Source organism: Carassius gibelio, chromosome B5 (genome assembly GCF_023724105.1).
Source record: "Carassius gibelio isolate Cgi1373 ecotype wild population from Czech Republic chromosome B5, carGib1.2-hapl.c, whole genome shotgun sequence".
Lineage (NCBI taxonomy): Eukaryota > Metazoa > Chordata > Actinopteri > Cypriniformes > Cyprinidae > Carassius > Carassius gibelio.
The window spans coordinates 9,579,953-9,605,732 of record NC_068400.1 but is presented as its reverse complement, the minus strand read 5'-3'; the positions used below and the strand labels follow the sequence as shown (position 1 = coordinate 9,605,732).

At 35.8% G+C, this 25,780-nt stretch overlaps 1 protein-coding gene across 5 annotated transcripts in view; it reads right to left on the bottom strand.

The window, feature by feature from the left end:
• LOC127957805 (myotubularin-related protein 4) overlaps nt 1-18,564 on the bottom strand; it is an 85,502-nt gene extending 66,938 nt beyond the window's left edge. For 2 of the 5 annotated variants that reach the window (XM_052556482.1, XM_052556483.1), the window contains exons 1-2: nt 18,322-18,564; nt 10,007-10,096 (exon numbers count right to left, since the gene is read on the bottom strand). In XM_052556482.1, coding sequence (XP_052412442.1) covers nt 10,007-10,096; nt 18,322-18,549 — 318 coding nt within the window. In that variant the 5' untranslated portion in view covers nt 18,550-18,564. Of the gene's footprint in view, nt 1-685; nt 1,087-10,006; nt 10,097-12,603; nt 12,833-18,321 lie in introns of those variants that run through there. The other 3 variants (XM_052556485.1, XM_052556486.1, XM_052556484.1) reach the window with 3 other exon arrangements.
• Nucleotides 18,565-25,780: the final 7,216 nt, after the last annotated feature.

The following is a 25,780-nucleotide window of genomic DNA, read 5'->3' as shown; positions in this document are numbered from 1 at the left end:
TACCATTATATTATAAAATTGATCATTTATTTTCGTTATATTTTATTATTATTTTTCTATTTTAGCTATTTGTATTGTTTTGTATCTTAAGCTATATAATAATAATTGTTCTTATTTTTATTCTTATTGTCATTGTAATTGTAATTATTTAGCACGATTTAAATACTTTTTTAATGTAACAATAATGATTGTAATAATTATACAATATTTTACGTATATTTTAGCCTTATTTACAATATTATTTACAATAATAATGAGCATAGTATACTACTATAATATAATAAAAAAATATATTGTTTTTGTATGCTAAATAATAATAATAATAATACATTATTATTAATATTGCACTATGATATGACAACAACTTTTTGTTACCTTCATACAAAGATTTCAAACTATCAGAACAGAGACAATCTATAAAAACATAAAACCTAAAGACCTCAAAATATTCCAAATCGGTCACTCTTCTGAACTTCCCTCCTGCTGTTTGCTCAAATATTCCCGGTCACAAACACCATCACTCTCCTCACTCTCGCTTTCTCTGTAGAAACAGCACTTCTATCATTCACACACACATCTGTACGGTCATGTGTCGTCAATTACTTCACCCACAGCTGCAGCGTTCTCTCTCTCTCTCTCACACACACACACACACACACACACACACACACACACACACACTTACGAAGCAGTTGAGCATTGAGCAGGAGGCGCGGTTGGTCCGGCTCATGGCGCGGTTGCCCAGGAGACAAAACCAGCCGGCAAAACCATCCTTCCCTCGACCGAGACCAGTGTGTGTTTCACCTCACACACACACATACACACACCGATCCGATGCACAATTCTCTGTCCTTCCTGTCGCTCTGAATATTCCAGAACAAAGACGGAGTGGCTGGAGAAAGCAGGACAGGACAGACAGGTTCACCGGCATCAGCGCACAGAGATCAGTGATGAAGAGAGAGAGACAGAGAGAGAGCATTAGACGAGGTATAGCCTGATGCTAAGCTCCACCCTCCAGCACTGCATCCCCTCACGTGCACGCTCTCGCTCTCTCTCTCGCTCGCTCTCGTTATTCCTTCGTTTACCCTTCACCGAGATCTCATCCGTGCCAGCCTGCAACCTCAGCAAGACGTCAGCGCTGCACATCTCACTCTGAAGTGAATGAGATGTGAAATAAACAACAAACATGGCTTTCTACTGCACCAGGTTCACCAGCCGCACATAACAATGAACAAACGAGATGCAATGCAGAGCAGGGTTATTATAGTTACCTCGAACTAAAACCATAATCAAATAAAATAAATTATATCTGATTTATTTTTATTTTTTTTGCCAAAGCAACATTTCTTTTTTTTAAATTTGTTACATTGATGTATTAAAATAAATCAAACTAAAACTGAAATTAAAAATTGTGTAGCCTATTAAAAAGTGGAAAAAAAGCAAAAAAAAAAACTTTGAATAAAAATGTAAATGAAAACAAAATATGATGCAAAACATACACAAAATGTATGCATGTATTTATTTTATTTATTTACTACATAAAGTCGTGTACTTATATTTATTCCTTTTTATAAACACTTTTTTATATTCTATGCATATCATAAAATATTTTATTGGATTATATTGTTACATTTATGCATTTGGCTTTTATTCTTTGACTATAAATGTATAGCCGATATTTTAATCAGTTTATTCAGGAATCAAACCCATGACCTTGAGCTACAGCTAATTACAATTTAAAACACATATATTTTTTAATATTCATGTTTTATTTTAAAACAGGAATTAGCTTATTTCCTCAATTAAATTATTCAATTGTTTTCTCAATGCACGAAATAAAAAAATGCATTACATACATATTTTAAATCACATGCTCATCAGGTTAATGTTTCCTTTGCTTGAGTTCAGACAGAAACGCTGCGATGCTGCATGCCTGGGGGGGTCGGGGGGGGGGGGGGGGGGATGCATCAGCGCACTTCAGTCACGACGGGCGAGAGACACTGAAACACACAGAGCGAGAGGGAGAGAGAGAGAGAGAGAGGGGATCCGCAGCGGCTCCAGTGACACAGCATTCTTCAGCATCTCCTCCCTCCCTCACTGACTCTATTGTAACCTGCTGAGAGACACTCGCTCTGCAGTTTCCCAGCATGCATCGCTGTCTGCGCTAAAGGACGTGCTGTACCTCGCTGCGCATCTCTAGGAGAGACTCCACAGCGCTCCGAGCGTGAACAACGTGCCACGATGTGCCTCTACTCCACCGTGACGTCATTCCCAGCATGCACAACATTTCATGTCCACCTCACCCGAACGTGATGTCTTCAAATACAATTTTAAATTCACTTTCTACCACACAGAAAAAAGCACAATAGTTGTTTTTGAACCATTTAAAGCTTCTCAACATGACATACATTCTTAGGTTAGTTTTACTTGATTTTATTCTCTTCTCTGTATTCTTGTTTTATAATTCTCTTCATTTTCAGATTTCAAACAGCTCTGCAAATATGTTGAAGATATTTTTTACATTTTTACATTTTGAGGACAGCTTTTAGTAGATTTTTATTGAGAAGCTTGCTCAATGTTAAATAAAATTTCACATAAAATAAAGATATTTTTATTTAATTAAAAACAAAAACAAAAAAAGTAATCTTGGGAATTTCTTTGATTTAAATATTAAAGCAAAAAGATAAGAGACAGAGAGGAAAAGTCCCATCATATGACAATGAATGATTTAAACTCTTTTCTGAAGTCACGACTCAAATACACATTTTTTTAAATAAATGCATTATTTAAATAAAACATAAATGTACAAAATAAAAAAAAATTGAAATTGTGTCTTGTTTAAAAACAAATCTGTGGTAAAATTAAGTGAACTGACGACCAGGTTCTTAATGACGTGATGATGAACTTATTAAATATTAAAGTTCATCCAAGAAGTAAAGAAGGTAATGCAAAGACATTTTTCATCTTAATCATTTGATTGCTGAGTAAACCTGTGCTCACCTCTCTCTTTTCTTACATGCACAAATCAGTGGGCGGGGCTACAGAGGCAGTGATGTGGAAGTGGGCGTTAACCTGATTCTGCAGAGGCGGGCTTTCATCACACTATGATGTCATGAATGACACATTCCAGAAGCTGTCATTTTAGCAGCTTGCCTTCAATATAAGCTGTTTTAAGAAAGTTTTGAGTTCTGAAACTCAAATATTACTCAAAATACTCAAAATAGTAATATGGTTGTATTTGCACCTTCACACATGTGCTGCGTTCATAGACAACACTGCTGGAGCTGATGGACTGTGTTTCACTGCAGACGTGGCCTTATGACTCCAAGACACCTATTTTTAGGAAAGGAGGACACCCTGCCACAGACAGGGTAACACACACTTCACGTCTTACACACACACACACACGTCGCTCCCCTGAACCCAGCTGTGCACTTCACACTAATGCATGACACAGGGCCATACAGAAGAAAAAGCTACAACACCTCCACAAACGGCTCACTCTGTTTGACTGCATGAGCCATCAGAACACATTAGTCTACAGTAAACAACCACTGTCATAACCATTCATCAATATACAACAACATCAAACAGTGAGTCATGTCCAACACTGGGTAATACATACTGACAAATCAAGCTGACAAGCACCAGATCATCACTGTATTTAATGAATCTACGTTAGAGGTGCTCCGATCACGATTGGCCGATCGTTATGCGCATCTCGTCAGTAAAGCCGGTTCTCTAATCAGTGGTTAATTCCATCAGGTGCGTGATTTCACATAGAGCAGCTGTTACTACACAGAGCCGTTGTTAACTGAGAAGATGTGCCAAAATGAAAAACAAGTCGAAAAATATATAATACAATTTTATTGTGTTCATAAAGATTAAAGATTAAGAAATACCACTTGCAATACTTTCTTGAAATCTTTAATTGTTGGCTATTTAACCAATGATTTGTGTAGATCTAAATTGACTGATTTCACAGCAACGGAGTCTCCAGTTGTTTGCCTGAAGCTCCTTGTTGAGCCATAAAACTGCTCAGATCAGCCCATTTGAACCCGTAGATGTTTTTATATGGAGGATGTACACAGGTGAGCTCTGAGCCTGACATCAAAAAAACAAAAAGGGAGCCTCATTGTCGTGAGAGAAAGGGAACGAAATATGACCGAACAGGAACAGACTGTGTAAGTCGTTTGTTCTCTGTGTGTGTGTGTGTGTGTGTGTGTGTGTGTGTGTGTGTGTGTGTGTGTGTATTAAAGTAGAGACACACCAGCTCTCACAACTGATATGAACTAAACTTAAAATGACTTTTGAAAAAGATACAGAGTTATAATAAAAATATAAATAAAATTAATTTGTAATGAAAAATTCTATCAAATTAATTTTACGACTGCAAGTGTAGTTGTTAAAAAAAATTAATAATTATATATACATATATGTGTGTGTGTTTGTGTGTGTGAGAGAGAGAACTGCCAAAAAAAGACATCACCACATATACTGTACAAATAACACAATACAAATAAATACACTTTACAACAGAACATAAAATACTAAACACTAAATTACTAAAATGTAAATATTAAAATTCTAATAATAAACTTAATTGAAATTAAATTGATTTAAGATGCTGTGAAACAATCAATTAAATTATATATAAATATAAAAAAAAAAAAAAATGAAAAAATACAAAAGCACATACAAATTTAAAACCTACAATACAATTCAAATGTAAAAAATGACTGGTTTTGTGGTCCAGGCTCACAGATTCTGAATGGAAACACATGAAAACCACAATTTCTACAACTATCAGGAGACTGCAGAAACACTCTTACAACAACAAAAACAGAAGCTGCTTTACCACATGGAGTCTCAAGAGAACAACTAATACGAAAAACAGCCCAAATGACCACATTCAGAACATTTGCACTTTGCTCTCCACACAATTAAAGACGCTACACAATAAGAAGCGCGGCCGCAACGGAAGCATTGACTGAAGCATTGACTGCCTCCACTCGACCAGAACACTGGCCTTCAGTTCCCATCCAATCACACACCAATTACTTCTAACAGCGCTTCTGCAGAGCTTCTCAAATCTAACGCAAACATCATCTATTCATCAAAGGTGCATCATAAGCAACCACACTATATTCACTAATAGCAATCTGTTAAATGTGCAACAGCTCCATGTTTTGACTTCGAAATGTATGTATTTAATTGAATTGCAGCCTTGTCCAAAAATCTGTACCACTTTAACTTTTTTTCCATCCTCAAATTCAAGACCTCTTAAAAAATATATATATTTTTTTACTTTATTTAAGATTTCGTATGAGCAAATTTAAGACTCTTTGAGAATCGGGGATCCTGAGGAGGACGAGGCACAGGCTGTGCTTTATGGAGAGTGCTAAGTGTTTAATGAGTGTCGAGGGCGCATTCATTCGCTCAGAGCCACACATCATCACGGAAACCCACGGCTTCACACTCCGCTGCTCTCACACTCTTAAAGTGTGAACGATGCTCAAATCAGCAGCACAGAAAACATGCACTGACTACAAGACGGAACTGTTGGAAAAACTGCTTCTAAAACGGATTATAAAATAATTCTGATCAGGAGTCAACCTTCACTTTTAAAAAAAGTTTTAGTAATATAGTTTTGACATTTTACTAACAGATGCACCAGCGTTATTTAAGTATCACATGGATACCATTATTGTTATTGCTAATATTTTGAAACTAGATTTTGTGTTTAATTTTCGATAATATATTTCGATCTGTTTTAACATTAATATTAATAGAAGTTTTAGTCATTTTGTGTTGTTTGTTTATATATATATATATATATATATATATATATATATATATATATATATACATATACATATACATATATACATATACATACACACACACACACACACACACACACACACACACACACACACACACACACACACACACACAGGGCTCCAAACAAAAAAATCGACTAAGAAGCCATTGGCTCCTATAAGAAAATTTTTTTAGGTGCCAGAGAATAAACATGTTTTATGTGTTTTATTTAAATTATTTATTTCACATTTTAACTTTTTAATCATACTGACGTGTTTATGTCACATCTTTTCTTGACTTTATCAGCATTTTAATCCATCTTGTAGATAACCTTGGAATGAAGGTTCGCTTAAAGTGGGAGCTAAATGTCTTTTCCTACTTGAAATATACAGTCATGCGTTGTTTATTACACAAAATCTGTCCCAATATCATGGACCATAAGCATCACTTGGCCCCTGAGTATAGTTTGGGGTCCTCCTCAATGCATCCTGTAAATGTTGTCATACTCTCTTAAAAATAAAGGTGCTTCATGATACCATAGAAGAACCTTTTTTCCTGTCTAAATGGGTTCATAAAGAAACTTTAACATTTGAAGACAATAACAGATTATGAAAAGGTTAGAAAGAGATTGTTCTTCAAAGAGCCTTTGACTGAATGGTTCTTTGTGGAACCAAAATTGTTCTGTGAAGAACCTTTTAAGCTCCTTTATTTTTAAGAGTGCATGTCTTTCACACATTCAGTCTGTTTTTCTTTATTAGTAAAATACAATTTTATAGGAGGAGTTGAATCATGTAGACAACAGGTTAAGTAAAATTATAAAAATTCAATAGCTCATAAATATAGCAAAATGCTCCTCTTTATAGTTATATTTCTAGCTGACTGATGATGGACACCGAAAGGTTACTGAGGTTAATATTACGTTGCAATGTTTACAAGCTTTACACGTTTTCCGCAGTTTGAAAGTGTTGTACTATATAATCTCTTATAAAATAGCCTACCTTTTGATGTTCATTATTTACTCTAGTAGTAAAGAGCAAGGTATGATAGGTTCACGTGCTGCTTGAACTGAGGCACTACTCGCGATCGCGCCTGCCGCATTAGGGACTGTTCACATGTTAAGTCTTTTGCGCGCTCAAGTTCGTTATTTCAAATGTAGTCGCGTGGTATGAGTGCATGCTCATAATGGAAGCGATGCGCTCATTTTTTTCCATCTCAACTTTTCAGAATCCCGAGAGCGCACCGCAGGTCATGTGACAAGAACCAACCAATCAGCTTCATCCTTTCCAGTACCAAAGTTGAAAGCTCAGCTAAGACGAAGGAACAGCTGATCATAGCTGTATATGGATAGCCATCTTTAAATAAATTTAGTAACAGAGCTACTGCAAGCGATTTTTAGTGCTGTAAATCCATTTATCTTTTGCTGAAATTTACGCGTCTTCATGGAGAGAGCGGGTCATGGTTGCTTAGCAACGGCAGACGCCTCAGGAGCTCTTCTGTCCGAGAGCTTTGAAAAAGAGAAAGCGGCACGCCTAGCGTTTTCTACGCGTTTTTAGTCGCGATATGTGAACGGCCCCTTAAATAGCACCAAAAATTTATTTATTGTTTGAATTTTGTTATGAATTTGGAATAATTTTAAAGCTGACACTTTGTAAATTAAAAAGTAACAAAGCACAAAGCGATTACTGGACGGCAAGTGCACTTCAAATAATGAAGTTCATGCATTAACAGAACAAAGCATGGACTAAGATCTTATTAAGAAGAAGCCTTATTATTATAAACGAGAACTGTTAACGATATTGCCAATATCCACACAGATGACAGCTTTACCTGTTGTAGTTTGTTCAAGTTATGAACGAAATAGACGCTGTTTTTCTGCACTTTCTCTTCAAGTCTCCATCATTTCTCTCTCTCGCACGTTTATCAGGTGTGTGTCAGCGCTGCTGCGCGGCAGATGAGGACTGTTTAAAACTCTTTTTCCCACTAAAACTTCGATGCGCATTCACTCAATGCGCGAACATAACAAAAGATGTGAATGCAAAACAATCAGGAAAAAAGGCATTACATGCAATTTTTTAAGCGATAACATGTAAATACATATGCCTAGTCGCCAGTGGCGACCTCAGCAAAAACTTCACTCGCATTTTAATATTTATGGTCGCAAATGCGACCGTTTTAGTCGCAGTTTGGAGCCCTGATATATATGTATTCTTTTTTTTTTTTTTTTTTATCTATATGGTTTTTATTAAATGTATTTGGTAACACTTTATTTTAAGGTCTCTTAACTAGTTGCTTATAAGCATGAATATTACTAGAATCTTATTTATTAGTAGTAACTAAGCACATATTAATTACTTATTCTACATCACTAATGAAAGTGAAAGTGTAAGTGACGTGACATTCAGCCAAGTATGGTGACCCATACTCAGAATTTGTGCTCTGCATTTAACTCATGCGAAGTACACACACACAGAGCAGTGAACACACACACACACACACACACACACACACACACACTGTGAGCACACACCCGGAGCAGTGGGCAGCCATTTATGCTGCGGCGCCCGGGGAGCAGTTGGGGGTTCAGAGCCTTGCTCAAGGGCACCTAAGTCGTGGTATTGAAGGTGGAGAGAGAGCTGTTCATGCACTTCCCCCACCTACAATTCCTGCCGGCCCGGGACTAGGACTCACAACCTTTTGATTGGGAGTCCAACCCTCTAACCATTAGGCCACGACTTCCCCTTTTATTCCTACCCAATAACTAAACTTAACCACCTTACTAACTATTAATTAGGAATTTATTGAGGGGAAAAGTTGTAGTTAATAGTGAATAAGTGTTCCAGTTCTAAAGTGTTATGTATGTATTTGCTTTAGTTTTATTTATATTAGCACTATTAGCATTAAGCTAAACAAAAATGAAAAAAAGTGCTTTGGCAACTAGTTATATTGAAATAAAATAAAGTTTTTTGTAATTTATATTATTTAAGTTGATGTTAATTTTACTTAATGTGGTTTTTTATGGTTTAAGATTAAGTTAACGATGCTTACTGATAAATTGACCAAAATTAAATGAGTTGGATTAAAAACTGCCAATGGGCTCAAAAAAAACCCAATGCAATTCAAAAGAAAAGTTTTCATACCCCATTGACAGATTGTTCTTGCTGTCATCATAAACATCATTTAGATCAATTTATCCCAAAAAATAAAAAGTCTTATCTGATGTCTTTTGCTTCTCAAATAAATGTATCTTGATTTAAGGAGGTTTATATATTTGTGCTAGAAAACAAAACAAAAATACTGAGCAAGATATACATTTTTCTATTTTTTTAGTAAAAGCAACATGTAATGCCACGACTGTGAATTCAAGACTTTCTGCTTCTCTGCTTAAGGCCTTCATTTGTAAATGGGAGACTTTTTAAGGCCTGCAGAACCTCTGATTGTGTCAAAACATACTAAAACTACAGCCAAACATGGTCTAGAAAATGTCAGACTAAAAGACAGAAATAACCTCTGCTCAACGGGTCGGACAATTAACTTCAAACTGGAATTTTGCAGCAAAAGGGTTTCCAATAAAACTCCACGTCAATGCATCAGTCAGCGTTTAACAGGCATCAGCATTCCCTGAACTCTCTTCAAACATATGCATGCAAACATCAAGGATCTTCCCAACATCTGTTCACCCCTGCAATGCAGTTTTATTGGGAAAGTCCACTCCGGGAGAGCAGAAAATGAAGAACAGGAAGAGCGCGGAATGTAAATCATCATGGTGGTTAACACCACTGGGTCACGACAAACTCACGAAGCACAACATGAGATCTAAAGACAGACATGCATCAGTCTCTGATATGCCAGTAATGAATGGATGGTTTCATAAAGCTGATAGATGTCGTCTTGGCTTGCTCTTCCAGCCGGAGGGCATTTCTTTAGCATGCACTGAGCCAAACACAAGAACACATGCCGTACACTCAGGGTGGATGCTTAGATTTAAAGCACACAAAATCTAACCATATATAAACTATCAGTTTTTTCTCAGGTGACCCTCGGTCAGCAAAAGCACAGCAGATGATACAAAGTTTTCGGAATCTCACAAAAACAGTTCTAAAATGTCATATTTCTAACCCAGATCAAAAGAAAAAGCACATTATTGCACTGGGAATAACTTGATTCGAACTCCCCCCAGACTCACCATTTTCTCAGCAGAAGTGCTTTGATTTAGTCTCAGCTCTCCTCTCCGCGACGGTCTCTCAACTCCGTGACAGCTCACCAGACACGCAATCTACAAGAAATCAGATCAGAAATCAGCCAATGGCTAAATGTAGTGATGACAACTGTCCACTAAACACATAAGCATCAGTGAGGTGAGATGAGGAACATATTCAATGTAAATAAAACCAGAAGTCTATTAAAATAGAAATCTTAACCCTACCTTGGTCTTAACCCTACCAACACATGCTTGCTGAATAAGAGCGCTCTTTTCTTTCAAAAATCTTAATAAATCAATATTGAGCCCAAATCTTTTACACATAAAAGAATCCTGAACGAAGCATCACAGGTTCCAAAAAAAAAACCCTCTTAAGACCCTGCGGCCTCATGTGAGGACATTATATTTTAGTGGATTTCTCTGAGACTGTACATGTCACACTTTTAAGTCTGAGACACCAGGACCACTCGCTCTCCTTGGTCTTCAAAAATGTCTGAAATTAATTTAGTGACACTCTTACAGAAATATGATTATATTTTGTAATTATAACATGTCTTTCTTTTACGAAACAGAACTTTGATTTCATACATGTCCTCATATGAGGACACCGGGACTAAAAGCATGTTTATTACGCATTATGGGAGACACAATAAATGAATAGGGAAAGAAACTATATTTCAATATTCTACAAAATATTATATATTATGAAACTCTCGTCAATCATTACTGTAATTTACAATTATTACTTTTTCTGTATTTTTGCTCAAATAAATGCATCCTATACTACTTTAAAAAAAACTTTCTGATCCAAACTTTTGAACAGTGCTGTTTGTGTGCATGTATGTACACACACATTTTGCTGCAGGATGACAAACTACATGTTTTAAAACATGCAGCAAAATATGCTACTTGAAAACTGGCCCATTTATGAATGCACAAATGCCTTTCCAATTGGTGAACACTGAACACACACACAAAAAAAAATGCTGCTGGGTTTCTGAAGACCAGTCCAGGCAGCTGAAAAGTTGACCTCAAAAATATGCAGCTTTGCACATGTCTAGTATTATGTTCATGTATCTTATTTCTGTTACTGCAAGCAGCAAGGACACACATCAGTGTTGTACCATAAGTGATATTAGTGTTCAGTTCTGCTCCGATCAAAAGTCTTTCTCAACTCTTCTCTGGAATGTTCAGCATGTGTGTTTTTCCTGCTCAGAGTCCAAATACTGGCAACATTTGATAGAAAAATGTTGAGTCTAAGACAAAGATGAGCAAACAGATGTGAACACACACAGGTTATCAGTGCAGTCTGTCACTGTCAGGTGCTCTAAACACACACACACACACAGTTTAATGATCCTGCGTGTTTGTATGAGCTCATGAACACACCCATGGAGTTCCTCCTCACCCCACGCTGAAGGCGACCTTGATCTCCGGCTACAAGCGGACTTATAGGATGAGCTTTGATTTACAGGAAAGGGAAAGTGAAAACGCCACAGGAGCCAAGAGCTCAAGGGAAACACAGAGATCACCAACTATGTGTGTGCACACTTTCTGACAGGGTTTCCTAAAAAAAAAAATGTCCACTAAAAAAAAAAGTTACAATGAAACTTTTGTAAAGAAGCAAAAAATGCACAATTCATATGTATTTGTATGTATGTGCAAGTTGTATATTTAAGATGAAAATTATATAATATTTATGTACATGTTTACTAAAGATGCAAACATGTATATATCATTTTAAACTCACATGTTTTTATTTTATCTATAAAATATAAATATAAATTTTTTCAGCAATGAATGTATCTGTATATGCACAAAACTACATACACATTTACATGCGTACATATCTTTAAATATACAGTGTGGTGGATTTTAATGCAGAATCACTTAATACATGTACAGTCCACATGTACATATACAGCAAAAACTATATGAAAACTAAATAGCAGGGCAAGAAAAAAATATCTACTGGCAAGACAAGCAAAAAAAATAAATATATATATACACACATTTTCTTTTATAAAAAAATGTTGCGCTTGAGATCAATTAAATGGCCATTCTTATAGACACAAGGTGCCACAGATGTCACTTTTGTACCTTTTCAAAAGGCTCTAACTTCTACCTTTTGGTTACAATGTACTTTTAAAGTACTAATATGCACTCTTTAGGAGTAAATAAGGTACAGAAGTGTAGTTTTTTCTTACATGAGAAAGAGTTTCGTTTCAAACATGACAGATCTACCTGACTGCAAGAGGGCAGCCTTTACCCACAATGCATTTGAAACACACCCTCTGATTCTGTTCCACTAGTGCAAACACTCTCTCAGCACAAACTCTCATGAGGCACGTCAAAGATATCAGAAAAACCCCTCACATTCCATCTTATTTAAAAAGAGAAGAGCAGCTGTTTAACTCGCGTCTGAAGCCACACTGTAACACTGAGAGCTGAAACACTGTAACGGTTGCTGAACGTTCTAAACTTCCGAGAGTGCTACAAATGTAACGAACGCAACGTTCCACTCGCGCGCAACAGCGTGTCAGTGAATGAAACGCTCATTCTCAAAGAAGTTGAGCTCTTACCTGAGCGCGTCCGTGTTCGTGCGTGGACACAAACTCCAGTGCGCTTCACGCCACGATCACGCCTATCCACGCTCAAAGCGCGCGAAGTGGGCGGAGCCTCGGGGCGTTGTTGTACGTGAGCGCGCTGTTCCTGTGCGTGTCTCAGCAGAAGCATAGCGCGCGCTTCCATCATTCTGGGTTCTAAACAGACTTTTAATGTATGTGCGTCCACAAGCGTCTGTAACAGTAGAGCACACAGCAAAGAAACGCTCGCTGTGTTTTGTTTACGTGTAAAGGCCCCACCCACGAAACATTTCACAATCACAATAGAGTCTCCAGACCCCTGCTGAGACCCTGCTGCTGTTCGTGTGTTTACACTGGGATGACCCGGAGAAAACTGTATTATAAAGCCGGTCATTCACTCATTCATAAACACACACACAGGGTTTAAATTGGGCCGGATCACATAGACTCCAGACAAGTAACATGATTAAAACATCAGTAACCAAAAATTACTTTGTTAAACACCAAAAACGCAAGATATTATTCTGATTTGCTATGCCTGTTTAATAGTTAAATTCATTAAATGAATGAGTAAACAACCTTTTTAAGCATCCGATGTGGTGCTGGACTATGCCTGTGATTTTTATTGATTTTATAAGTATAGAAAAACTGACCATTTTATTGTACAACATACTCCAATAATCATTCAATTTATACTTTTTTTTTTTTTTATAAAACACAGTTTATTAATACTGTATATTGGGGAACAAATACACCTTTATAACAATTAGACTCCAGTTATAATGGACTCAAGAAACCAGATTAACAGAGTAGGCTACATGAACCATCAAAATGTAAATGTATTAATTTAATTAATTATTAATTGTACACTTCATGAGAACCAAAGCTCTTTATTTTTCAAACTGGCAAATAAAAAAAAAATGAATACTTTTATTTGAAAAGTACTTTTCTCTTTGGATTACAATAAAAAACAAAACTCTTGCTATTTTAATCTAGAAACCACATGTTTTCTGATCTTTCCATCTGTTCCTGGATGGCTGTTTATTTACTGAAGACTAACATGCAGAAAGCCGGCAAAGCTAAAAGACCCTCACACCACTTATATTTATGAATCAATGATAATATGAACATAAATATTCTAAATCAGCGTTTATTGCACTTTTTATCTAATCAGGTTACACACAAACTTCCCCATAGTTTCCAAGCCTCCAAACATTCTCCTTTAAACATGGCACAAAACGCCTTTTATGGCAGTAACACACGCAAACGTTTTACGACTGGACTTCTGTGAGCGTCTCACCTGTGAGGTGTTATCGACAAAGTGAAAAGAAAGTGAAAGCTATGTTTAGCCTCCATGAACTTTCCATTCCCCACAAGTGGGACCAGCACCAGTTTCTGCAGCACTTGGAAAACTTTGTTTGCTGCCAGTATTTCAGTCTTTAGGCGGCTAAAACACAGAACAGTATGTGGTTTATAAAACTGATTCTTTTGGTTTTTCTGAACCGTGCATCAGGAGTAACTGTGCATCTGAAGAGTTGCCACACTTCTCCAGAAAAGCAAAGCCTTGGTGTACATGAAGAGATCGGCATTCCCACACAGATCCAAACACGCCAGACCATTTCTGACTTGACTTCACACAACACACACTGATGCATTTCAGAAATCACTCAACAACTCAAATGATAAATAGAAATGTGACTTATCACCCCAAAATATGAATCCACAAAACCCTAATGCTCAAAATGTAGGCTGCTATTACATTTTAATGCATAGAAAGCCCTTTATACTGTGTAAAAAAAAAAAAAAAAATGAAATGCATTACAAAGATGCGGCCAGAGTTGCTGTGACTTCTTTTGTCTGTTTCCAGGTCAAAGCGGAGGCGACGGTGAACCTGAACTCAGGTCGACCCGTCCATGACCTCGCTGACCTCTGAATCTCAACACAGATACAAACACTGTCGTCATCAACAGAGCAAATTCAATAGACCGAAATCATCTGTCTGGGACAATTGGATTTGGTGAGCCTGTGTTTAGCATAGATGACAATCTGATCTCATTTATTTCCCTGATCTTATGAGCACTAATTGGTGATAGGGAATTAAAAACCACGGCAGGGCCAATATAAATGCATTAAAATCTATGATATTAATGATAAATCAGATCTTTCCAATTTGTTGAGGAGAGATGCGCTTTCAATTTGATTTTCTGCACATTTGATTTCCTCCAGAGAATAAGTGAAATAGGCACATGGCATCAGAATAGACTAGATCTGATTTTTAGACAGACTGTTCAAACTTATATGTGGTTGGGTCCGAATTAACAAGATTACAAACACCTGGCAAAGTTGGCTGTCATTTCATATCATATCAGACGAAAGAAAATTACTTCAAATAATAAAACACCTTAGTTTGAGATTGAGTGTTTGAGATTTGAATGAGTAAGGCAATAATGACTCTTAATAATGACTTTTTAATAGCTACAAAATTTCCCTTTTAAAGTTGTTGTTTGTGTTTCTAGGCAGAATTGGATTGAACTTCTTCTACTTGTCACATCAGTATCACTTCCCTATACCAAGAAAAGAAAGTTTCACTTCTAAATTCTCCTGAAATCTGCTTTGAGGTTCTCCTAAAACTCAGTAGAAGATATAAACAAGCGTCTGATCTGGCTCTAGCATAGTAAACCCTTATCTTACATGTCAAAGTTTCATCTAGTTTGCTTATCATTCCACAGATATGAAGGAGCAGTTATACACAAACACAACATGTCAAAGTGCAGGAGCGGAGGAGTAAAAGCATTCAAAATATGTGATTAAAAAATAAAGTAATAAAACAAACTCAGATGACCTAGACTCGAGCATCTGAGACGTGCTCACGTTTGTGTCCGAAACGTGCCGTTAGTCTTAAAGGAATAGTTATAGCGATGTAACGATTCAAATCGGTTGAGAAGCTCAACAGATCACGAATCATTTCGAGGCAGGAGTTTATATGAATGTATGTCGGGGAACTTACTGTCAATAGAAAGGTTTAGATGATATTTTTTTCTTTTCATCTTGCCTCTGTATAATGCATATTAAAGTTGATAATCATAAGTGCTTTGTTTACAGCGGTAACCAAGGAAACACTTAAAGCGCCACCTGCTGGCAGAGAGTGAATCTGCGTCTCGTTCAGCTCGTCTGCTGATATTTTTTATGTATAGTTTCACAAAACTGAAGTCAAACCATTCTGTTTTTGCTTCAAATTTGCTTCAAATCTTAAATGGAAAGAGCAAAGACAAAGCTTTATTTTGTTTTTATGAAGAGATCTATTTTATTTGTGTTACTCATCTGATTTGGGGCTTGTTTTAAAATTTCAATTTAGTTTTGTTTTTACGTTTACATTGTATTTAAATTTTGTCATTTAGCAGACAAAGCAACTTACAAATGTGGAAAATAGAAGCAATCAAAACCAACACAAAAGCATTAATATGCAAATATATTAGTATATTATTAAAGTGTTATATTTTAATTTCACAAAGAAATGTGCATTTGATCCAAGCAATTATAAAAGGACACATTTAAATGTATAATCTGTCTTAAATTAATTTTGTAAAAAATAAAATAAAATAAAAATTTTGAAACGAATCAAATCGTGAGTTGACTGAGTTATTACATCCCTAATAGTTTACCCTAAGATGAAATTTTGGTGAAAATGTCCTCACTCTCATGCCATCCAAGATTAGGATGAGTTTATTTATTCATCAGATTCTGAGAAATGTAGCATTGCATCAGTGTCTCATCAATGGATGCATGTGGATGGGTGCCATGGGTGCCGTCAGAATGAGAGTCCAAAAACTGATAAAAACATCACAATAATCCACAACACTCCAGTCCATCAGTTAACATCTGGAGAAGACAAATGCTGCATGTTGAAGAAATAAATCCATCATAAAGACGTTTTAATTTATGACCCCATAATCCAAAACAACACTTCCTCAAGTGAAACCGTCATCTGGTCTGATTCAGGAGACAAATCTGCACAGATCAAGCACCAAATACAAGCTAAAACAGTTAATATGGGTGGATTTAGATGTGAGAGGACAACAGGAGATGGAGTTTTTCACTGGAGGAAGCAATATTTATGGATAATAACTGGAAGCAACAGTTTGAAATTAAAAATGTCTTAATGATGGGTTTGATTCTTTTGACTTCTCAAGATGCAGTGTGGATTACTTGTAATGTTTAAATTAATCTGTCGGTCTATTAACACACTTTATCACCACAAACACACATCTTGAAAACTTCCTTAAACTTAGTCACAAGATAAGCGAAGGCACACACAGCTAGAGAACGTCAAGCTTTCTAACAGGAGTTATTAAAGAAATCATAAATATACTGTTACGGGCTACAGGGACCTAGATTCAGAGCGGTGCAGGAGTAGTCATGAGGCTATTTAAAGAGCCGTTTGACCTGTAACATGAGCATGAGCCATCAATTAGATATTTCACATAAAGCACGGAGACGGATCGCTGAGCTTTCCAGGCTGAGGAATGAGAACGGGATCCGTCCGGTGGGTTTGAACCGGAGCCAATCACTGGTGCTCACTGGTAGACCTCGCCGATTACAATCAAACACAACCGGAGCAATTATAATTATTATTATATATGAAAACGGTTTTGCGTCATTAGCTGCAGGCCACAAACTGTCAGTTTCACATGTAACTGAAGAAGGACAAATAAATCCACCAGTAAACACTGAAAGCATTCAGCAGACACCCAACCAGTGTTTACAAAAAAAGTGCTTTAAGTGTCACAGATGAGACTGTTGTGATCAACAGATGTCAAAGTAAGCACTTCAGTATGACATCTGCTAGAAAAACAAACTAATTCAACACAAGTTCACTCTCTTATATCTAGTACAAATAATTACATTATAGATATAGCAAAGCTTGAAGTCAGACCTTCGATAATATTTAAACTATTAAATGGCTATATTTACCATGCATGTATTTCTAGAACATTATTTTACACGCACACAATTTTTTATAAATAATAATTAACAATAATTTTAACCAGATAACAAACCTAGTCAGTGGTTAGACTTGTGAAAAGTACAAATAATAATAATATTAATAATAAATAAGCAATATATATATATATATATATATATATATATATATATGTAACAATATAATGATACATATGATAATACATACATACATACATATATATATATATATATATATATATATATTACTTATTTATTATTAATACTCATTGCAAAAAGTGTTATAAATTTAATTTAATAATTTAATTGTAAATTAAATTAAATTTAAATTAAAGTAAATAATGCATAAATACTATGTGATACCAATATCTTTACTATGCATGCATGGCTTATGTTTTTTTTTACTACAGAAAAGTCTTATTGGCATAAAACCAGCAGTCCAGATGTGTGAGCAATATCGAAAACAAAACTAACAACGCCTGTGAATTCATTAAAAAGTGTGTGTGTGTGTGCGTGTGTGTGTGTGTGGTATGGGTTGAGGATTTCACAGACTGTAAAACATCCCAGCTGGTCAATACAACTACATACATACACATGGTTGGCAGAAACCAGACAAAAACCACGCTAAATCATGCGTATTTAGTTTATCCAACAATCCGCATAACGTAACTGCAAACACATCAGAGAAAAATCACGTTAAATAAACAGAAAATGAAATATGATCAAGATACTCACTGTGAAAGAATCAGCTGACACAAGGAACGGTGACTCAGTACAGCGCACTACTTCCGCATTCACTGGCGATGACCTATGCGCCAGCCAATCACGATAGAGCGTGTCCCTAGAGTTGGCCAATGATGAGGCGGAATCGCCGCGTACTAGACGTTCAACAGCCAATGGGGAGCTACGGTGGGTTAGCGGCTCAAACAACAGGACGCCTGAATGCCGCGAGCACACCCACATGAGAACCAATCAGGACGAGGCTTCAGGGGAGTGGGAGGAGGAGGTTTGAGCCAATAGAAAATCACAGCGCGGCATTGGGGACCACGTGGTTCGTGCAAGGCTTGGTTTTAAAGAGGCGGAGCGCGCGTGACGTGCAACAAAAAGTTTAAAACAAGAACGTATTTTCCACGATAACATTAAATAGTATACTTTTTTTTGAGAAATAGAAAATGCTCAAGTAGACATAAACATCATGTATTGTATATAGGTGAAGACTCGCGTATAAAACAACAATATATTACCTTATACACAAGGACCCCAAAACTATCATTTTACTCAGCTACCGACTCTAATAAACAATGGTGACGATGTGTATTTATGCAATAGAGTATAAATGATTAATCAGACTCTTCAGCTGAGTGTGTTTAGATCTTACTTAGATTTTACTGCTTAAGAGGTTTCAAGGGTTTAACAGGTTTATATCACACTATCACAGCAATCGAGTTAAATAATGATTTCAGTACAGAAAAGAATGCCAGTGAAATGCTGAACGATGCAATACAGGACTGAAGATCATGAACACACAACAACATATTGCATATTGAATGTTGCTTTGTTTTGTATAAAATATATTGCATTTATTTAATATTTAAATTCAGTGGAATTCAAATGTAATGCACATGAATATGGCTCTGGATTAGTAATGCTCCTTATTTTAATTGTTTTGCGATGCATGAATAATAAAACATGATGCTGTAGGCCTACACTTGCAGTTTGTCATTGCAGCAATGGTTGCTGTTCATTTGATGATCATTAACAGTTAGAAATGCATCAGAAGACAAGAAGTCATTGATTACTGGTTCTTTAACACAAGGTGAAGACATGAAGCTCGTCTGATATGGTATCTGATCTAACCTGCAGTAGCTGTGCACATAGAGCTTGGGCTATTTTTGCACTAGCTTTGGTCTTTAATCACAGATTGACCGTCTGACAGCAGTCAGTGATGGTACACCTGCCTCGTCCAGGAGCCAGTACTCCATCAGTGTCTCCAGCTGGGATCTGATTCAGAGATCTGAGCAGAACCTGACGCATCTTTACATACTTTAGATTTAATATTCAGATGATCTCCATGTTTATCTCTACTGTTACATAGAAATGTTGTCGTGTTTTCTGGTACAAAGGTTTTTAATCAAAACATATTTAATAAGATGCATAATGGCATAGGATATTAAGTCTTGCTTGCTCAAAAATCATTAAAATTACGTGGGTTTTTGCTGACAACATAAAAAAAAAAAAATTCTGACCCCATTAGCAGATGAAAAAAAGATTTCACAAATTAAGTCACTTTGCATCGCAAGTGAATGCATCTTGATTTAAGGATGTTTAGATAGTTTTATAAACAAGACACAAATATTGAGGCAGAAAATCATTTTCTGAAAAATATACTGAATATACAAAACATACAGAAAATATATTGCAAATCCAATATAAGGAATTGCCACTTTTCTTTAAAATATATGACAGTGTAGTTACTTATATATCGTAATGCATGTAATAATGTATTCAACAATACACTTTATGATAAAAGATGTGTAATATATAAATTACACACAATTATGAGGAATATATATATATGGCTTTACAAAGACATCAAATTGTCCAAAATCCCCAAAAATTTAATATAACGTTTTATGTATATACCACCACACATGTTTTATGAAATACATAACTATGCAAACAATGAATTTAAATAAAAATGCATGATTATATATTCAGATTTATGTAAGGCCAAGCATTGAATTAATTAATTGAGTTGTTTAATAAAGCTATTGTGTGAATATGTAATGCATCTTTTGTCTTCATTGCTATATATATATATATATATATATATATATATATATATATATATATATATATATATCATAAATGGCCATTAATATATTGCAGTATGCAATATGTTGAAAAATATAAGCACTAGTCCACCCTTATAATATGTATGTATATATATATATATATATATATATATATATATATATATATATATATATATATATATATATATATATATATATATTATATGCCAATATATTACCATACATTTTTGTTTTGTTGAGCTTTTAGATCAATATGTTTTTAAGAAACTTATCTCAGAAGGCTGGCTGTTGATTGGCAGACTGTAGCCCCGCCCACAGTTACTTACACATCTGTGGGTTTGTTATCAGTCACGTGGCTTCTCACCTGCTCTTATATGATGAAATGATGGTGAACTGGGCCAAAGGCAGTTCAGTCTGTCAGTGTCCTTACAGAAAAGGTCAAAAGACAGAGGCTTCCCATTCAGACACTCTTAAACTGTTTCTGTACAGCAAAAATGCACTTGAAGCAATGTCGAAACAGCAAATATTTGGCAATGTTCTAGATAACACTTCTGTCAGATGAGCTCGGGTTTCTTCATTTCCTTTATGTTATTGGTAATAGCACATTACTGTCCAGTCAGATGATCATTTCTGAAGGATTCCAGACACCTGCTTGCATGGTTGTTTTTTAATGAAACTGCAGAGGGATTCAGTGTAAATATCTTCTGTATACACAAACAATTTAAAACATATTTTCATGTCAGAAACATGCAATGCCTGGTTAAGAGTTTCTAGAAGTGTCATTATGGTGAAATATGTCATGATATAGTGTCTCCCTCTAGCGTACAAATCAAAGTACTGCACCAATCCACTATTAAATGTACAGTGCATGTGTGTGTGTGTGTGTGTGTGTGTGTGTGTGTGTATACAGGTCCTTCTAAAAATTAGCATATTGTTATAAAAGTTAATTATTTTCCATAATGTAATGATAAAAATTTCATAAAACTTTCATATATTTTAGATTCATTGCACACCAACTGAAATATTTCAGGTCTTTTATTGTTTTAATACTGATGATTTTGGCATACAGCTCATGAAAACCCCAAATTCCTATCTCAAAATATTTGCATATTTCATCCAACCAATAAAAGAAAAGTGTTTTTAATACAAAAAAAGTCAACCTTCAAATAATTATGTTCAGTTATGCATTCAATACTTGGTTGGGTCTTGCGTCTCTCAACTTTCTCTTCACAATATCCCACTGATTCTCTATGGGGTTCAGGTCAGGAGAGTTGGCAGGCCAATTGAGCACAGTAATACCATGGTCAGTAAACCATTTACCAGTGGTTTTGTCACTGTGAGCAGGTGCCAGGTCGTGCTGAAAAACGAAATCTTCATCTCCATAAAGCTTTTCAGCAGATAGAAGCATGAAGTGCTCCAAAATCTCCTGATAGCCAGCTGCATTGACCCTCCCCTTGATAAAACACAGTGGACCAACACCAGCAGCTGACATGGCACCCCAGACCATCACTGACTGTGGGTACTTGACACTGGACTTCAGGTATTTTAGCATTTCCTTCTCCCCAGTCTTCCTCCAGACTCTGGCACCTTGATTTCCGAATGACATGCAAAATTTATCCAAAAGTCCAGTGCTGCTTCTCTGTAGCCAATTTCCTGCACACGCCTGTGCACGGTGGCTCTGGATGTTTCTACTCCAGACTCAGTCCACTTCTGCAGGTCGCCCAAGGTCTGGCATCGGTCCTTCTCCACAATCTTCCTCAGGGTCCGGTCATCTCTTCTCGTTGTGCAGCGTTTTTTGCCACACTTTTTCCTTCCCACAGACTTCCCACTGAGGTGCCTTGATACAGCACTCTGGGAACAGCCTATTCGTTCAGAAATTTCTTTCTGTGTCTTACCCTCTCGCTTGAGGGTGTCAATGATGGCCTTCTGGACACCAGTCAGGTCGGCAGTCTTACACATGATTGCGGTTTTGAGTAATGAACCAGGCTGGGAGTTTTTAAAAGCCTCAGGAATCTTTTGCAGGTGTTTAGAGTTAATTAGTTGATTCATATGATTAGGTTAATAGCTCGTTTAGAGAACCTTTTCATGATATGCTAATTCTTTGAGATAGGAATTTTGGGTTTTCATGAGCTGTATGCCAAAATCATCAGTATTAAAACAATAAAAGACCTGAAATATTTCAGTTGGTGTGCAATGAATCTAAAATATATGAACGTTTAATTTTTATCATTACATTATGGAAAATAATGAACTTTATCACAATATGCTAATTTTTTGAGAAGGACCTGTATTACACTTTCAAAATGGAAAATTAAACATTTATGTCCAAAAGGATAGCTGGACGCAACTCACATGCAACATGCTTTAAAAATATGTATAATGCATATTATTGCACTTTTGCAAATACAGTTAATCGCATTTGAAAGTTAACAGCAGGATTGATTATTTATTTATTTATTTGCAGTACATTAGTGATAGTGTGAAGGTTAACATGGGTTTAACTGTCATGAAAAGAATATCAGAATGAAAACAAATCTAAAACAAACCCCACCATGTTCCTGCATAATGCATTTAAAAATATATTCTGCATAATGCATATTATTACACTTTTAAAATAATATGCAGGACTTTTTTATTTTGCTAATATGAGGGTTTAAATGGTTCAGGAAAAGATCATCACAAAATAACAAAACAAAACTATAGAAAACCCTGAATAAGATTAAAGTAATTATCATTGCATAATGCATACTATTGCACTTTTTAAGTAAGCAGTATAGTGTTTTCTATTCAGTTCACAGCCAGTTAGTATTGCATTCAGAACACAATCATCACTTCGAGAATAAATGCACACATCACACAGTCAACTGATTTGCCTCGAAGGGACTTTGGAATAAAAGTGTGGTTGTGTTCACAGAAAGCCAAAGAGAGAGGAGCAGTGATCGTCAAAGAGCCGTGGGTCGAACAGGATTCAGGCGGCAAGGTCAAATACACTGTAATTCAGACGGTAAGACACACAGAGACTTGCATTAAAAGCTTGAGCTGGAGATGCGATGTTTTGCAGGCACACGACACACATATTTGTGGAGTACATGGGGGTGTATAAAGGTCTGTTTCTGCCAGGATACAAAGAGCCGCTGTTCAGAGACCCTGTGTTAACAAAACTGAGTGATTTTACTGAGAAAATTCACTCTGAATGAAGTCTTAGGCCAGAAACATATATGTAAAGATAAGGGCTTGCTTAATTTGTAGTGTATTGAGTAGAATGTGAACTCAGGAATAAGCACTGCTTGCCACTCTAGATTAACTCAGGGTTAGATTTTGGTTGGCCAGTCAATTGTTCATAAAGAGAAGAGAGACACAAGTGTTCACAAAGTTGTTCATTCTGATACTGCACAGTAAAAAGAAAGGAAGACTTGCCATCATTGTCTCGACTCTAATTTGTGTTAGACAAACACTACATAATTTATGACATTTCACAACCTAAAAATGCATGCAATTGGGCTTAAATAATACGTTTCAGCTTTCACTGGCAAAAAAACTCGATCTGTCTTTGTTTCTGCAGATGTCAGAAGTGTCTGATGTTCCACAGGTTCTGATTCATCGATGATAAGCAGATCCACACCGAATACAGCGCTCTCAGGTCCAACATAGTCACCAATTATGAGGAAACCATCAAGAAGCACATTAATGCACTGTTAACAATGCAATGAAGTGTAAAATACAAAATACTGGTAAAACACCTGTAAAAAATAAGTACGGGAAAATTAATTTTTATAGATTTTTGTACATAGTTTGTGTTCACAGTTTTTATTCTAGGTAGTTTTAGTTAATTTAGTTAATAATAGTTTAATTAAAATTAAATTTGTCCAATAATTATTTCACATTTTGTAAATTTATTTTATTCCAGTTAACATCTGTTTTTTAAAAACTTTTTATAGTTTTAATTTTAGTTAATAATAACCCTGATTATAAGTGTATAAATTAGAGATGCGCTATAAAACAACTAAAAAACAACAACAAAAATATTTATAAAACAAATTTTATTTTTTTTACTACACACTGTTGAAACCCTCAACCCTTTTAACATTTCATATATTTTGGCTAAATACTGGTGAAACGTCCATCTAGAAATGCTGGAAATTATATGACTTTATTAATAATGTGTAAAGTAAATAAAGTGAACCAAGCAACATTAAAATTATATTGATTATTCGATTTAACATCCCAATTAAAATAATGATTATATTTTCTTTAACTCACGACCCCCCATGTGTTTGTAAAAACTTAACCTGTTTCATTTTTGGATGAAAATATATGGAGACAGTATTTTGTATTTTACTCCGTCAATAAAATGTTATTAACGTTGCAGCACATTGTTAAAACAAAAGAATTTAAGCATGAATTAGCATGTTGCTAGCATGATTTAGCACATTACTAACATTTTAACATGATTTAACACATCGCAAGCCTGTTTTATTACATTGCTAACATGATTAGCACAATTTCCTCTTGTTGTTTGTAAAGGAGTATATAGACTATAACAGAGGACCCGGAGTGCAACACATCGCACTAAACACCCCCAACATCATCCAAGCTGGACGGTTCACAACTCTTCTCGTTTGATTCAGTCCTCTAAGACTACAATAAAGTCAAATACAAAACTTCAAACTCTTTCCTGATGAATCAGATTGTGAACCTCCGAGCTCGAGGGATGGAGTTTCTGTCCGCACCCGATCATTACTACGACACCCTATGACAGAGGTCAAGGAGGACCTCAAAACACTGCAGGTCAGAGAAAGCAATATGACAATCCATTCTGTTCTAGAAACGGACACATTTGAATGGTTTTTCTAATGCATTTTTTGAATGCATTCTTTCATTTATCCAATGCAGGAGTTAAAAATCTTAGTAGACTATGACGATAATCTTCACCAAACCTGTGCAGAACAGATAAAAAAATGTCATACAGATTAAATATATGAGATTAAATATAGTCTTTATGGAGGTACAGTAAATACAGCGTTTGAATCTGAGCTCTGAGAAAACATGTTTGAACAGGCTCATCGTTTTATTAGGGGCTTTTCAAAGCTTGTGAAGTGAAGGAAATGCCTAAAGACAAGACATTTCTATTTGAATCACACTAAAGGGGGCTTTACTTTCCTCTGTGGTGTTTAAACTGTAAAAGAGAGCGAACCCAGAGACACTAGATCAAATCCAAAGACTGGTTTGTTTATTAAAGGACATTGAAGCTGTAAAATATATTTTTTTAGATTTTTTTCAATTCAAATGTCCAGGACAACAATAAAGACATTTAATATAAGAACTGTATAAATGTATCTGTATATTTTTTTTTTCATTTGTTCATCTACATCCAGTTT